Source organism: Danio aesculapii, chromosome 16 (assembly GCF_903798145.1).
Source record: "Danio aesculapii chromosome 16, fDanAes4.1, whole genome shotgun sequence".
Lineage (NCBI taxonomy): Eukaryota > Metazoa > Chordata > Actinopteri > Cypriniformes > Danionidae > Danio > Danio aesculapii.
The window spans coordinates 32,323,331-32,338,540 of record NC_079450.1 but is presented as its reverse complement, the minus strand read 5'-3'; the positions used below and the strand labels follow the sequence as shown (position 1 = coordinate 32,338,540).

At 34.3% G+C, this 15,210-nt stretch overlaps 1 protein-coding gene across 1 annotated transcript in view; it reads left to right on the top strand.

Annotated features, from left to right (window-relative positions):
• The window catches only part of kcnn3 (potassium intermediate/small conductance calcium-activated channel, subfamily N, member 3), a 125,072-nt gene that overhangs the window by 31,317 nt on the left and 78,545 nt on the right, over window positions 1–15,210 (top strand). The window contains exon 3 of the mRNA XM_056475870.1: window positions 8,158–8,253. Within this exon, the coding sequence (XP_056331845.1) occupies window positions 8,158–8,253 (96 nt within the window). The remainder of the gene's footprint in view (window positions 1–8,157; window positions 8,254–15,210) is intronic.

Below are 15,210 nucleotides of genomic sequence, written 5' to 3'. Positions count from 1 at the left end.
TGAAGAATTTGCTCTCTCCTGCCCTACCTGTTTGTAATGTAATGGGCACCACAAATGTCTTGATTCCTCAGGCTGTTGATGTTCCCATCCACTACTCTTCCCCATACTGAATGTAACACCAAACCATGATTTTTATTTTACCAAACTTGACTGATTTCTATGAGAATCTTGTGTCCATGCGGGCTCCAATAGGTCTTCTGCAGTATTTGTGATGATTGGGAGGCAGGTCAACAGATGATTCATCAGAAAAATTTACCTACTTTTCCAAATGATCCCTTTGTTAATCTGGTTTCCCCACAATGGAATGAACCATTTTATCCAGCATGTTTTACGCAGCAAATGCCCTTCCAGCTGCAACCCATCACTGGGAAACACACACTCTCATTCACATACATACACTACGGCCAATTTAGCTTACCCAAGTCACTTATAGTGCATGTTTTTGGACTTGTGAGGGAAACACAAGGGAGAACATGCAAACTCCACACAGAAATGCAAACTGACCGCACCTGAGCATTATATGCCAACTGAGCATTATATAATATTATATTATATTGTATTATTTTATATTATATTATATTATATTATATTATATTATATTATATTATATTATATTATATTATATTATATTATATTATTTTATATTATATTATATTATATTATATTATATTATATTATATTATATTATTTTATATTATATTATATTATATTATATTATATTATTCATTTATTAATTTTCCTTTGACTTATTCTCTTATTTATCAGGGGTCACCACAGCGGAATTAACCATCAACTATTCCAGCATATGTTTTACACAGCGGATGCCCTTCCCTCCGCAACCCAGTATTGGGAAACACCCACACACTCTTGCATTCACACATACTCATACACTACAGCCAATTCAGTTTATCCAATTCAACTATACAACGTCTTTGGACTCGTGGGGGGAACCGGAGCACCCGGAGGAAACCCACGCAAACACGGGGAGAACATGCAAACTCCACACAGAAATGCCAACTGTCCCAGCAGGGACTCGAACCAGCGACCTTCTTGCTGTGAGGGGACCGTGCCACCATATATACCATATTATATTTTACATTTATGAAAAATGTAAATTGTAGTCGATTTGACTTTCTTTCTTTTGAAATGGCACATTATAAATAAATGCAATTATGCAGTGCATGTATATTTGCATTTTGTCTGTGCATATTTGTCGGTGTTCTGTGTGCGTGTAAAGTGAGTTTCTGGAAAAACAGTTAGTCATTAGCTTGAACCAGAACCATAGCCGACACCTCTAGAAATCCAGGCTTTAGGCTTGCTGAAGAAACATCTGCCAGGATAAATCACGTTGAGCATATAGAGTCAATCAGTCTTTCCGCCCATTAGAGAAAATCATCTTTAAGAACTGTTTGGAAGCCTGACAGATACTGAAACACAACAGTTGTAGTATCGATAAGCTGTTAGCCCCAGCGTGTGTATGTTCTAGTTAGTAGCCCACTGTGTGTGTGCATATGACAGTCTGAGGAGCTGTGGGTCCCTCAGAAACCGCTGTCTGTATGTCCGTGTAGAATAATGTTTCCAGTATGGAGCCTTAAATTAGACCCACGGGTGGCCAATCTAATAATGTGTGTGCTTCAGCTGGACGATATCGAGGCTCAGGATGGAAACAATTTAAAACTTTTGCTTTTCTGTCAAGGGAGAGTTTAGACCATGTGTGTGTGACTGTGTGTGTCAGTTGTGCTGATGTGTGCAGCAGATATTGGTGTGTGGGGCCGAAAGGTTAATTGCATTTGCGATAATGAAGTGGTTTTTCAGTTTGCAGAAATTCTCATTTTTATAATTCATATATAAATCATGCTAACTTCTCAGGAAGGGATCATTTATATTCATAATTTATATTTAAATAATATTCTATTGAGCACATGATGGAATTTGTGTTTTCTTTATATTCTTATATTATTGTCATAATAATTTTGTGCATGAAATGAAATTTTGACTTTGAATGAAAACCGTTTTTGTGGTCACGTGACATACAATAAAGGAAATAAGTCTGCAAGGAAATGGATTTCTCTATCTCCTGACTTCATTGGGATGCGCTACATTAGGGCTGGGCGATTTGGCCTAAAATCAAAATCTTGATTAATTTTAATTTTAATTTTCGATTAGGATTAATGAATGATTATTTTATTTATTTATTCACATTTTTATTTACAAAGTAATAGAAAAAAATCGTCCTGGAAAAACTGGATCGATAGGTTATGAATGTAGATTTCGATTACTTTTTGATTAATCGCCCAGCCCTACCCTACATGTATATAATATAGTCATATTAGTAATAATTATGGTGGCTGAGAGAGTTCAAATGTGCTGCAAGTTAGGAAAACACATGCATATAGAAAAACAGAAACAAACTGAGAAAACAACTGCAAATAATGCAGACCACAATGGAAATACATTGCAGGACCCCCAAAATTGATGTATTTGGCTGTTTCCAGTTGTGAGTTTTGTAAAAAAAAAAAAAAAAATGCTAATACTTTATTTTGATGGTCCATTTGAGTATTAGTAGACTTTCTGCTTAATATCTGTTGATACTGCTGTTAAACAGACATTTTACTGACTATAAGAAACTTTGCAAGTACATGTCAACTTACACTAATCCTAACCTCAGCCTAACAGTCTACTTATAATCTAATGAGAATTAGTTGGCATGTAGATGCAATGTAACTTAAATTCAACAAATGGACCATCAAAATAAAGTGTGAGCAAATAAATAAATAACAGAACTAAAAAAGTCCTTCTATTACTTGTGTCAGAAAAACAGTGTAACTCTAACAGGGCATACAAATAACTTTTTTCATTTAATATAATTGTGCTATTCATCAGATAATTAGGGCTAAAATATATAAATAAAAACAACAGCAAGGAATTGTATGACGTTATCAGGAGGTTAAAATAATAATTCAAGAGTTCACACTTTGATATTGCTTGATGATAATCGCAGGTTTTTCATGCTGTCCTGGGAAAGAGCCCTGATTTCAGAGATATTTGAGCCTAGGGCTACCGCTTGGTCAATGAGCATGTAAGGAGTTACGAGATCAGGTAGCTCTCAAGAGCTCACCCTGGTAAAGGAGGAAAAGGGGGAGATTGGGTGGATGGGGGGATTCTTCAAAAAATGAAGATAAGGGAGTAAGGCAAGACGAACATTCATTCATTCATTTTCTTTTCGGCTTAGTCCCTTTATTAATCAGGGGTCATCACAGCAGAATGAACCACCAACTTCTCCAGCATATGTTTTACGCAGCGAATGCCCTTCCAGCTGCAACTCATCACTGGGAAACACCCATACACCCTCATTTACACACATACTCTACAGACAATTTAGCTTATTCTAATTCTAATTTAGCTATACCACATGTCTTTGGACTGTGGGAGAAATCGGAGCACCCAGAGGAAACCCACGCCAACATAGAGAGAACATGCAAACTCCACACAGAAATGCCAACTGACCCAGCTGAGGCTTGAACCAGCAACCTTCTTGCTGTGAGGCGACAGCGCTAACCGCTACGCCACCGCACTACAGACTATTTATTGTGAGTTTGGAATAATTCAATTGGTTTACTAATGATTGCAGATAAGAGACCAGCCACGATCAATCATACTGTATCACATGCTCCTCTTAAAATTAGTTTGTGAAACTTCACTAAAAATCTCACCTTTCAGATCTCTAACAATACCACTGACTTCAAACAGGAAGTAGCCAAGTTTGTCAATTTTTGGGGTCCCCAGAATAGGCATGGGACGATAACCATACCTGCCAACACTCCCGTTTTTCCCGGGAGTTTCCCGTATTTCAATCTCCGCAACCATCCCGTTTTGTTATTTCTCCCGGAAAACTCCTGTAATTTCGCACCCCCCCCCTTTTTTTTTGGTACAGTCTGTAAACACCCCCGGGTTGCCAACTTTGGTACAGTACCCGATCGCAGCGGCCGCCCAAAACCTGCTGCATCATATCCCAGTTCTCATTAGTGTTATTCAGAGACCTCACACCCGAACACCCCTCCCGGATTTTCAGAGACAAATGTTGGCAGGTATGTCGATAACTGTTTCAAGGTATACCATGGTTTGGAAAAGTCAAGGTTTTAAAACCACTAAAAACTTGTTATACCATTCCTACGATATATGTGTTTTTTTTAGGACAACAGTTTCTCCAGCAGAAAAGATCTCCAAAGATGCCATTTTAAATTGTAAAGAAATCAGTTTGTTTGAACAAATGAAAACAGCAGAAGTCAATTATTCATTTGAATTATTTAGCCTGACATGTTTACTGTAACAAAATATTGTAAATGTTTCTCAAAATAAAATATATTGTGTTTAAAAGAGAAAAAAGTTTATATTTTTTACCCAGACATTTAAAAAGAACATAGAGCAGTAATCACAACACCGTGAAACCATCGTATATTTATTCAAGGTTATCATACCATCAGAATCTTACACCAGCCCATACCTACCCCAAACACATTTTGCAGTGCATTACTGTATTTGCATGTGCATGTGTCAATCTGATGAAGATGTTTTCTCAATTTGTCAGTGTTTTTTGTTTTCTGAACTTCCAGCACATTTGAGCTCTATCAGCCACCATAGGCAAGTCATTTAATGGTGCATGTATTAGGGAGATGTTACGAATACGCAGGGTAATGAAATTGCTTTTGAATGCAGGTTCATTTTTCAATGGCACTTTCACTTTTAAGTAGCGCATGTTAACAGCGCCGCCTAGTGATGGTGTGTTTATCTCCTGATCTCCTGACCTTGCACACATTATTGAAATCAATAATTTATGATGTGAAGCAATGAAGGGATGACATTTATAAATCGTATTTAACGTCAACATAACCGGTTTTGCAGCTGGAAGAGCATGTGTAAAACATATGGTGGATAAGTTGGTGGTTCATTCTGTGGCGACCCCTTATGAGTAAAGGGACTAAGCTGAAGGAAAATGAATGAATAACCAGTTTGATTAAAATAATATAGGTGAGTGAATATAGGTTAGACTTTACACACCTGAAACTTGTCTATAGCACTTGTTCACTGCTGCTCTTATAGTTGTGTAAATTGCTTCCTTGTCCTCATTTGTAAGTCGCTTTGGATAAAAGCGTCTGCTAAATGACTAAATGTAAATGTAAATGAGTGCCAAAATGAGCTAAAAACAGATAAAACTAAAACTGAAGCTCTCATTGAGAAATTGTAATGGTTTTATGTTACACTTATTTTAGTAGGATGCATCAGCTGTGTTTGATTAGAGTTGGAGCAAAACTGTGCAGAGCTGCGGCCCTCCAGGAATCCAGTTTGAGACCTATGCTAATGATTTGTTGCTTGTCTTTAAAAGAAATGTTCAATCAGATTATTTTAAAACATCATTCAGCCCTGGTAGTGTGCATGTCTGGGTGTGAAGGTGAGATCCCTGCACACACACACACACACACAGACACACACTCAGACATACACACCTTTGATTGAGCGTGACATTGTGTGTATGTGTGTGATCTGAAGTGATGTGCATGTAATCCATAGATTATGAAAAGACACTAAAAATGTCTTGGCAGACGTCATGGCACAGATGCACATGCTGTGATTGTGCTGTTCATTTTTTATTTAAAGAGATAGTTGACCTAAAAATGAAATTTCTGTCATCTTTTATTCCCCTCATGTCGTTCCAAAGTAGTGGGATTATTGAAAGGTGAATTTTTGAGCTTTTTTTTTTTTTTCCAATGTAATGATAGTGAATGATGAATGGAACTGTCAAGCTTCAAAGCGGCTGGAAAAGGCTCGTGGATAAAAGCATAAAAGTGGACTGCATGTCACATTCAAATCTGGGGTTTGCTTCTGTGTTCAGTGTCACATGAGTGTATGAAAGTTATTGTGATTTGGTGCTCAAGAAACAATTCAGATTATTATCAAAGCTGATGCATTTTTTCAGGATTCTTTGATGAAAGGAAATTAGAAATCTAAAACAACACTACTAATATCTTTATCACTTTGCTGAATTAATATAAAATGTAATGTAAGTATCATTTAGTAATGTATATTTCAAATTTATTGTGACATATATACTCAAATTCCACTTGTTATTCATAAGAAAAATGATATAAGAAACAAGCTGGAGTGCGTTTCCCAAACAACTACATAACTCACGGCTGAACTATCATAGTATGTTGCATCGTTTGGGAAAAGAACGATGTAGTGATGAGCATTTCCTAAAACCGAAGTTTCTCTGTCGCAGATCCATTGTTTGAACCACATTACTTAAAACATAAAACGTCCATAAACGTGGTGGAGTAATATCTTCTTTAGAGAAAAAAAAACATAATTTTTTGTGCAAATTATATTGATTTACACACACATGCATTTAAAAATTATTAGTTTTGTTAAACATGCACTCGTTTTCCATATTAATTAAAATATATGTAAACCACACAGATAAGACCCATGTTTCCTTTACAAATAATATTGACAATATTGTATATTCTATTCTAAAACATGAACTAGCTAACATGTATTCTAATTTCATATAAAAATCATATACATTTTAAATGGTTGTAATTTACAGAAATTTTAAAAAATCTTACTTAATAATGATTCATTCATTCATTTTCGGCTTAGTCCCTTTATAAAACAGGGGTCGCCACAGCGTCATGAACCGCCAACTTATCCAGCACATGTTTTATGCAGCAGATGCCCTTCCAGCCCCAACCAAACACTGGGAAACTTAATAATAATAATTATTATTATAAATATTATTACTTATTTTTATTATGATTGTTTATTTATCTTTTATTTATGGTAAAAATCTACTTTTACAATTTGACACAATCAAACGATGCAGAAATGTTCTAACCAACAGGCCCATGTCATATAGTGATACATTTTTTAATAAATAACCTACTATAAATTAAAACCATTAACGTATTCTATTTTTTTTTCACAAGCTTCGGAGACAACTTATGTTCCGCTTTTAAATAATAGGTCATCTAATTTAAAGCTTTCGTCAGCGCCATGGCTGCGTAAATGTTTTCAATATACACTGCGAAGGAAACCAATTGTCAATACGAAAATTTATAAAACTGAACTGTAAAAGTACTTTGAAAATAAAATTACACGGAAGACAGATGATTTTAGGCGGTTCATTCCGCTGTGGCGACCCCAGATTAATAAAGGGACTAAGCCGACAAGAAAATGAATGAATGACAGATGATTTTAATGTATGTTTTTTATATTTCCAAGTTAAACTTTTGGAATGTTCGAAATGAATATGGCATAGGTGGGATAACTGAAAATAGAACACAACCAGGTACTATGCTTCTAACTCCAGCTCTAGAGGTGTAGTTGCAAGCGTACAAGTTTGCCACGCAGTTTGCGAATGTTCATTAGAACAACGGATTTTGAAAATGCCAACTTAATGAACTATGTTTGTAATGACGGATCTTGCGAACTTAGTTGGCTAATGATGGTTTTCGTAAATGCACCCCGATCTCATTTAAGGAATTTATGGATATCTTTTAAAATAGATGTAATTTATTTATTTATTTATTTATTTATTAATGATTTTTTACTGTTATAAAATCTGCTTACCGTGACTTTTATGTTTGTCAGTTCAGTGCAACATGATCTTTTTGCAATATGTGGTTTGACTTATTTTTTAGTCCTTTTCTGAACAATATAATGTAATAGAACCTATCAGAATGAAACGGAATAAAATAAATTAGTTTTAGACTTGAGATTCTTTCCCATTACCTTTGAAATGATGGTTACTTATCTGTGAGCAGTGTTATCCTATGATTCAAATTATTCATCTCTTCACCACACAGATCACACGTATCACTTCAAAATATCTGAAATTGAATATGAACCACTTTCATGACACAGCTGTACTGCTTTAGCATCCTTTTGATGCTTGAAAACTCCCCATTTGTTGACTTTTTAACATTTTTTGAAGCTCATTGGAGTAAATGTGGAATTCCATGATGTCAAATTTTGCTAAACTAACTGCTAATTTTCTGAATCTGAAAAATGAACAGTGTTATGTTATCACCTGTAAGTGAATGTTTCTCAGGAATGAAAATGCTGCGTGTGCTAACAACATTATTTGCATGTGTTTTACAGAGCTCCATGTATTCTCTGGCATTGAAGTGTCTTATTAGCCTTTCCACCATCATCCTTCTTGGACTAATCATCGCTTACCATGCTCGAGAGGTGCAGGTAAACACACAAATAATGTTCTCACATCTATCGTCCATTGTCAAAGGGGTCATATTATGCTTTTAACACTGTGAACTTTCTTTTGTGATTAATGTTGATGTTGGAGGATGAAATCAGTCTGCAAACTAAAGCACTTTTGGAAACATTTATCAAAACGAATGAACTTCAGTTATTAAAGGGAAAGTTCATCAAAAAAAAAAAGAACATGTACTCATTATTTACGCACCTGAATATAATTTTAAGCCTTCGTAAGATTTTCTTTCTTTCTGTTGAGCACAAAAGACAACATTTTGAAAATGTTGTAGACCAGTAACCATGGACTTCCATAGTAGGAAAAACAAATACTATGCAAGTCAATGGATATCGGTTTTCAGCATTCTGCCAAATATCTTATTTTGTGTTGATCAGAAGAAAGGAAGTCAAACAGGTTTAAAACAAGTGGAGGATGAGTAAATGATGACAAAATTCTCAAATTTAGGTGAACTCTTTAAGACTTATACGATGTAAATTATGTCTCAAATTGATGCAATAAAAAGCTATTAAATAATTACTTTAAAAGTCCACTTTCAATCTAGACTATGAGGGCTGCTATTGATTTAGATGTGGATTGCTTAACTTGCATTGACTTCATATGGTTGCACTTGGTATAAGGGGCAGACTTTATTAATAAGCGAGGAAAGCAGTTGCTTAGGGCCCTGGGGAATTAGGGGCCCTCGACCAAAGCCAAGAAGCCTATAATCATATAACTCTTTTATAGTTTTTCTATCATATATTGTAAAATCTGTCTATAACTGTTAAGATTTTAATGTAATGACTTCTTTTCAAAATCGGGGGGCCTCATGAATAATGGACTGTTCCTTCCGTACCTCACATGCACAAGGTGTGAGCGGCAGTTCAAAGATATTGCCAGTTTGTCAGGGATCAGAGTAGAGCTGAGGTAGAGGTACATGTACTGTAGGTAGAGTGTTAGAGTGAGAATTTTGAGAAAACTTTGGGGAAAAAACAAACAATGAAACACAGCTACCTCATTGATCCTGCTTTCTGGCCAAAACACCTGTATGATGAGCGCTATGAGCTTGTTAAGAGAGGGCCTGTTCAAATAAAAGAACATTTCCCAGTAAAAAGTAATGGTCGCTGATTCACAAACAGCAATTATTCAGTTCAAATGAAAAATGCTGAAAAGATTAGTTTGATTGATTGTCAATTAAATTAGTTGAAATATTTTATTTGTATTTATATTAAAACCTAATCACAACAGCTAGTTAACTGTGAACTTGTTTTTTTATTTGTGAATCAGCGACCATTACTTTTTTTCTGTCTATATATTTTTTCTGTAGATTAGTTGTTGTTTTTTGGTAAATAAACTCCATGTTAAATACTTTTTAAAATGGAGTTTATTTACCAAAAAAACAACAACTAATCTACAGAAAAAATATATCTACGGAGAAAGACAATGTTTTGAGTTTCAATGCTGGTAGCACTTTATTTTGATGGTCCATTTGAGTATTAGTAGACTGTCTGCTTAATATCTGTTGATACTGCTCCTTCAACAGACATTTAACTGACAATAAGAAACTTAGCAAGTACATGTCAACTTACACCAAGCCTAATCCAACCCCAACCCCAACCTAACAGTCTACATATAATCTAATGAGAATTAATTGGCATGTAGATGCAATGTAACTTAAATTTAACAAAAACAGAACATCAAAATAAAGTGTGACCTCAATTCTAGGTACCGGGCCCCATACCTGGAATTGCTTAGAACCCCCAAATCAGTAAGTTTGCTGCTGCTTGGTGAGCTACTGGAGCAGTCTGTTGCTGTTTTTACCACAACACTATTCCTAAAATAAAATACTGATACAATGCCTCTTGCAGCTTTTGGTTGTATTTTGTAGAATCATTTGGTTGCAATAGGCATCATTCTCATTATTCACACAGTTGACCTTTGTGCGTGAAATTTTGTCAGATTCTTGCTATGATGACAACACCTTTAGACACAGAACAAGATCTACTGAAAAACACGGTATTAAGAAACACACAGTAGTCCTTCTGTGGCATTTAACACCAACTTGAATGCTGGTGGTTAATAGAATCCCAGCAGACACACAACCTCATAAGACGTTAATATTAGGTTAGATTTAGATCGCCAGCGTCTGAGTACAATGTTGTTTTGACGTCCAATAACGACTCTGTCTAATGTATATGTGAAGGTATTAATGAGGAAAGACAGAGATAAAAATCACATTCACTGTTCATCTGCTTTTATTTCATTTGTTTACACCCGCTATCTTAATTTTTTGGATTTCGAGTGGCATGAAGAACAGATGAGTAATGTTGTTTTAGGCTGTTGCCCTCAGCAAGGGGAGCTGAACTCAACCGCTCATTAACATTATGCTAATAGGAAGGTTAGCAGTGGAAAGTCTCTTACGACAGCCTAAATAGGCAAATACACACACTTATAGAGACGCTTACAACCCCTTTTAACTCCAAGCCTTTTTCTTGTACTCGTGCACACACACACAAACATCTTTGAGACGTTTAGCAGATATTTTTGGGTCCGTTTGTGTATGTGAGTCATTTTGTGACTGCTTGACAGTTACTTGTGAAAGGAACTTGTCTGCCCTTTTATCATCGCATACATGAATAATCCTCTGCATTTTCCAATATTAGCATAAACGCACACGTACACATTTATTTATTGTGGTGAAGATTGTATATGTATAATGATGAAGCTGCGCATCGTGTGGTCTTTCGCCTTCACTTTGTGCATTAAAATCCTTTAACGCACGGCAAGCTGTTGATTATCCCTTACTTAGTAGTGTTCTTAAAAAGTGGTTACAAACAAAACAGCAGTGTTTGCACAAATAGTCGACTATTAGTTTGTTTGATCATGCCGCATTTGCTTTTGCCTTACAGCAATTTTATGTAAAGAATTATAATGTTGTGTACATGTATCTAGTATATTTTCATTTTGTCAAGCCTCCTGTGGACAGCTGTTAAGAATTAGCAAGTCTGCTAAAACACTTAAACAAATGTATTTGTCCAGTGTAACTGTGATGTCCATGTCAAATAAATAAATAAATAATATATTTAATTACATAAACATTTTATTTGACTCTCATCAAACAGAATATTATAGAAAACAACATTATATACACTGTTTATGTATAATTTATACTTTTAGATATTTATCGGGCCCCTCAGATTTCCTGGGGCCCTAAGCAGCCGCTTACCTCGCTTATTGGTTAAATCCACCTCTGACTACACATTTACAAATCCCATTTAGGATTTTTTGTTTGCACACATTATACTATGAAAGAAATCTGTTAATTGGAGTTTTCCATTAATTTACGCTTTTAAATGGCGTTACTATGGAAGATTGATCTCTGCTTTGACAACTTTAATGTTGAAATCTGAACCACACTGTTCAGCGGTGTAGGGATAAATAACATTTTAAAACATATTCAAATGTAAACATTCATTCTGAATTGCAATAATGTTTACCAACCTGTATTTTACTTTATTTTAAAATCAAAGACTGAAGAGATTTTCTAAAGCAAATGTGAAAGATTTTACAGAATAATCTGTAGCATGGGACTTACAGTGCTCAGCATCTATAAGTATTAAAATTCATATTTTCAATAGGAAGCTATACAATATTATATGTGTACATATACTGTACATTAGATTAGTCAGCACTGAAGCCAAATCTGGAGCTTATCTAACAAATTAACTTACGATAACGGTCTAAAAACTAGTACACCCAGATTTATATGTTATAGAAAAATATTAAATGCAAATTTAAAAAGAGGAAAAATCAAGAGAAGAAAAAAAAAGTGAAAAATTTAGTTGAAATTTTGCAGTTTGTAATTTATTTTTGCAATATTTTGCTAGAATTTAACTCATTTTTTTTAACACAAAATAAAATGAAAAAATAAACTAATTAAAAATAAGAAAATAAATAATAATAATAATAATAATAATAATAATAATAATAATTTGATGTACTGTTATCCGCCGTGTTGTTGTTACAGGAAAAATCAACACTATGTTGTTGTCGTTTGTTTTGACTACTTTTACAACATATAGAAATATATGAAACGTTTATTTTGTAAGGCATTGCAAATACAATGCAGGTAACGCGATGCAAATGACCCACAAATTTCGGTGCGACTCTATAATTGGTCCACTTACCGGGGACTCTTATTGCCGATGGACAGGTGTCGATGTGTGATTTATTTTTGCAATATTTTGCTTGAATTTAACTGTATTATCTTTCGATTTCTAAATATGTTTGGTGGCTAAAATATTATTTTGATAAATATATCTGTTTAATAAATCTGTTTTGTTTAAATGCACCAAAATAAATTTCCTATATTCACTGAGAAATAGATCAAAATATTAATTTTCAAAATGAGGCGTACTCAATTATGCTGAGCACTGTATAAATGTGCTTTTCAATTGTTATATTTTATACACTAGCTGTACAAGTGTAGTTTATCCAACTTTCTAACAGCACCTAAGGTCAGCATGAAGTCAAAATCTTCTCTATTTGATTTCGTGATAGATCATTTTTTTGGCATAGTCAGCTGTTTGGGGAGGCCTCAGGGGGTTTGCTTGCTCTTTCAGACCACTGTGCCCTCCCAGCCAAAATGTGATGTTTGACTAAACTATTATATCTTTCCAGTGTGTTTCACTCTGTGTACAGCAACATGCAACTGCATTATAAAATGAATGGTTAATTAATAATTAAAATATTTGCTTGTAGCAGTGGTGAATCACGGCACATGGGCATTCGAGGGCAGCTGTGTTTTTTTTTTTTGGGACAGCATGAGGACGCTGTGTGCAGAAAATGCTCTCCGACCAGAGGCTAATATTAGGGGAAGTTTTATGAGACTGTGCATGCTCTCTGTTCTGGGGTATGTTTCCCAAAGCCATCATTGGCCAACTAAGGTCACAACAAGTTCTGTCATTATACCAGCATAGGTCAGTAAATTTACTGAATCTATCACTCCAACTTGCTCTTGACCTGTAAACAGAAGCAAAGATTCCGCCAAGAAAATGACATATTAGCTTAAATGGATCATAAGCAAGCTAAATGGACTAATGGACTAAATAAGCAAGCTAATGTGCAGTAAGATTTATATCTGTCATTCCATATGTAAACATTTTTTTGTTTTGTTTTGTTTTTAGAGGTTTACAAAGCAATGTTTTAGGGGAACGCGAGAGTAAAATCAGGCAGCCCGCATAATAAAGCTCTAAATAAAGGGTCTCAAACTCAATTTACCTGGGGGCCGGCTGCATAGGCCACATCAAGTTTTCCACAAGAAATTAATTATATTATTAATTATTAATTCCTAATTTGTTTATTTTTTCATCTTTTTTTATGTGTTAAAAAATAAAAATAAAGGGATTTGAGAAGATTGGAATTTTTTAAACACAAAATAAAATGAAAAAATAAACTAATTAAAAATAAGAAAATTAATAGTAGTAGTAATAATAATAATAATAATAATAATAATAATAATAATAATAATAATAATAATTATAATAATAATAATAATAATAATAATAATAATAATAATAATAATAATAATAATTTGATGTACTGTTATCTGCCGTGCTGTTGTTACAGGAAAAAGCAACACTGTGTTGTTGTCGTTTGTTTTGACTACTTTTACATCATATAAAAATATATGGAACGTTTATTTTGTGAGGCATTGCAAATGCAATGCAGGTAATGCGATGCAAATGACCCACAAATTTCAGTGCGACTCTATAATTGGTCCGGTTACCGAGGACTCTTATTGCCGACTACATTAGGCTGCATTGAGTTCCTTACTTTTCTTTTATCCCACCGTGCACATCACTTCGATTTCTTATCTGCTCACTGCGGACGAAACAATAACCATGAACCAGGACCAATAGTTAAACAGGGGTGTAGTGGACATTTTAAAAGTGAGGGAGACCGCTGAATGAGATCCAAAATTTACATTTATATTATTATTAATCACCTGTTTCCAAATGGTCCGGCTCTAAAGGTGAGGGGGACAAATCCCCCCAAAAACGTTTAAATTGAGGCGGGGGCCACAAACTATTGTTGCAGCCCGTGGGCCGTGAGTTTGAGACCCCTTATTTACAGCAATAATTTAAGTCATTATTTGAATATCAGATTTTTCAATAGCATTTTTGTATTATGCAAGAAAGAACATTTACAAAGATACAATATGAACAAAGAGACAAAAGTGGCTACATAAATACAATTCCAGCAAATTAAACAAGTTTAAATGATTTACACCAAGAAAGACTTTTACATGCAATATAACTGTTAGATTCTTTTAAGCAGTTCACATAAATATTAAAGTCCTTTATCAAAATAAAAAAGTAAGGGTGTTTTTTTGAAAATTTACATTTATGGATGGAAAATTTAGCCAGATAAATTGATACTGGATTTTCAATGAGAAGGATCTACAGAGAGTAACCAAAGAATACAATTTTTGGGGAAATACAAAAGTTTGGAATTTTTTTTATGAAATTGCAAAGTCAATATAAAACACTTTACAGTAAGTGCACTCCCAAAATAAATGATTTAGTGTTCATCATATTGAGTACAAAATCAGCATTTAGGGGAAATATTGTTATTAAATTTAGCTACACTGATAAAAAGTTTTGCATGCAAAATTGTTGCAAACAATTTATTTGTGTTTAATTTAAACAAACAAATTAAATTAAGCAATGTTCAACTTAATTTGTTTGTTTAAATTCAGCCCAAATAAATTGTAAAAAAATTTAGTAAATCCAAGGAATCATCTTTGAATGATTTTTTTCAGTGTAGTTTGGTATTTACTGGGTAGCAATTATGAATGATTTTGGTTGAGACTTCGACTGCTTTATTAAATTTATTTTTTCTGAAGAAGCCAAAACTGGGGGTGACGCTGTGGCGCAGCAGGAAGT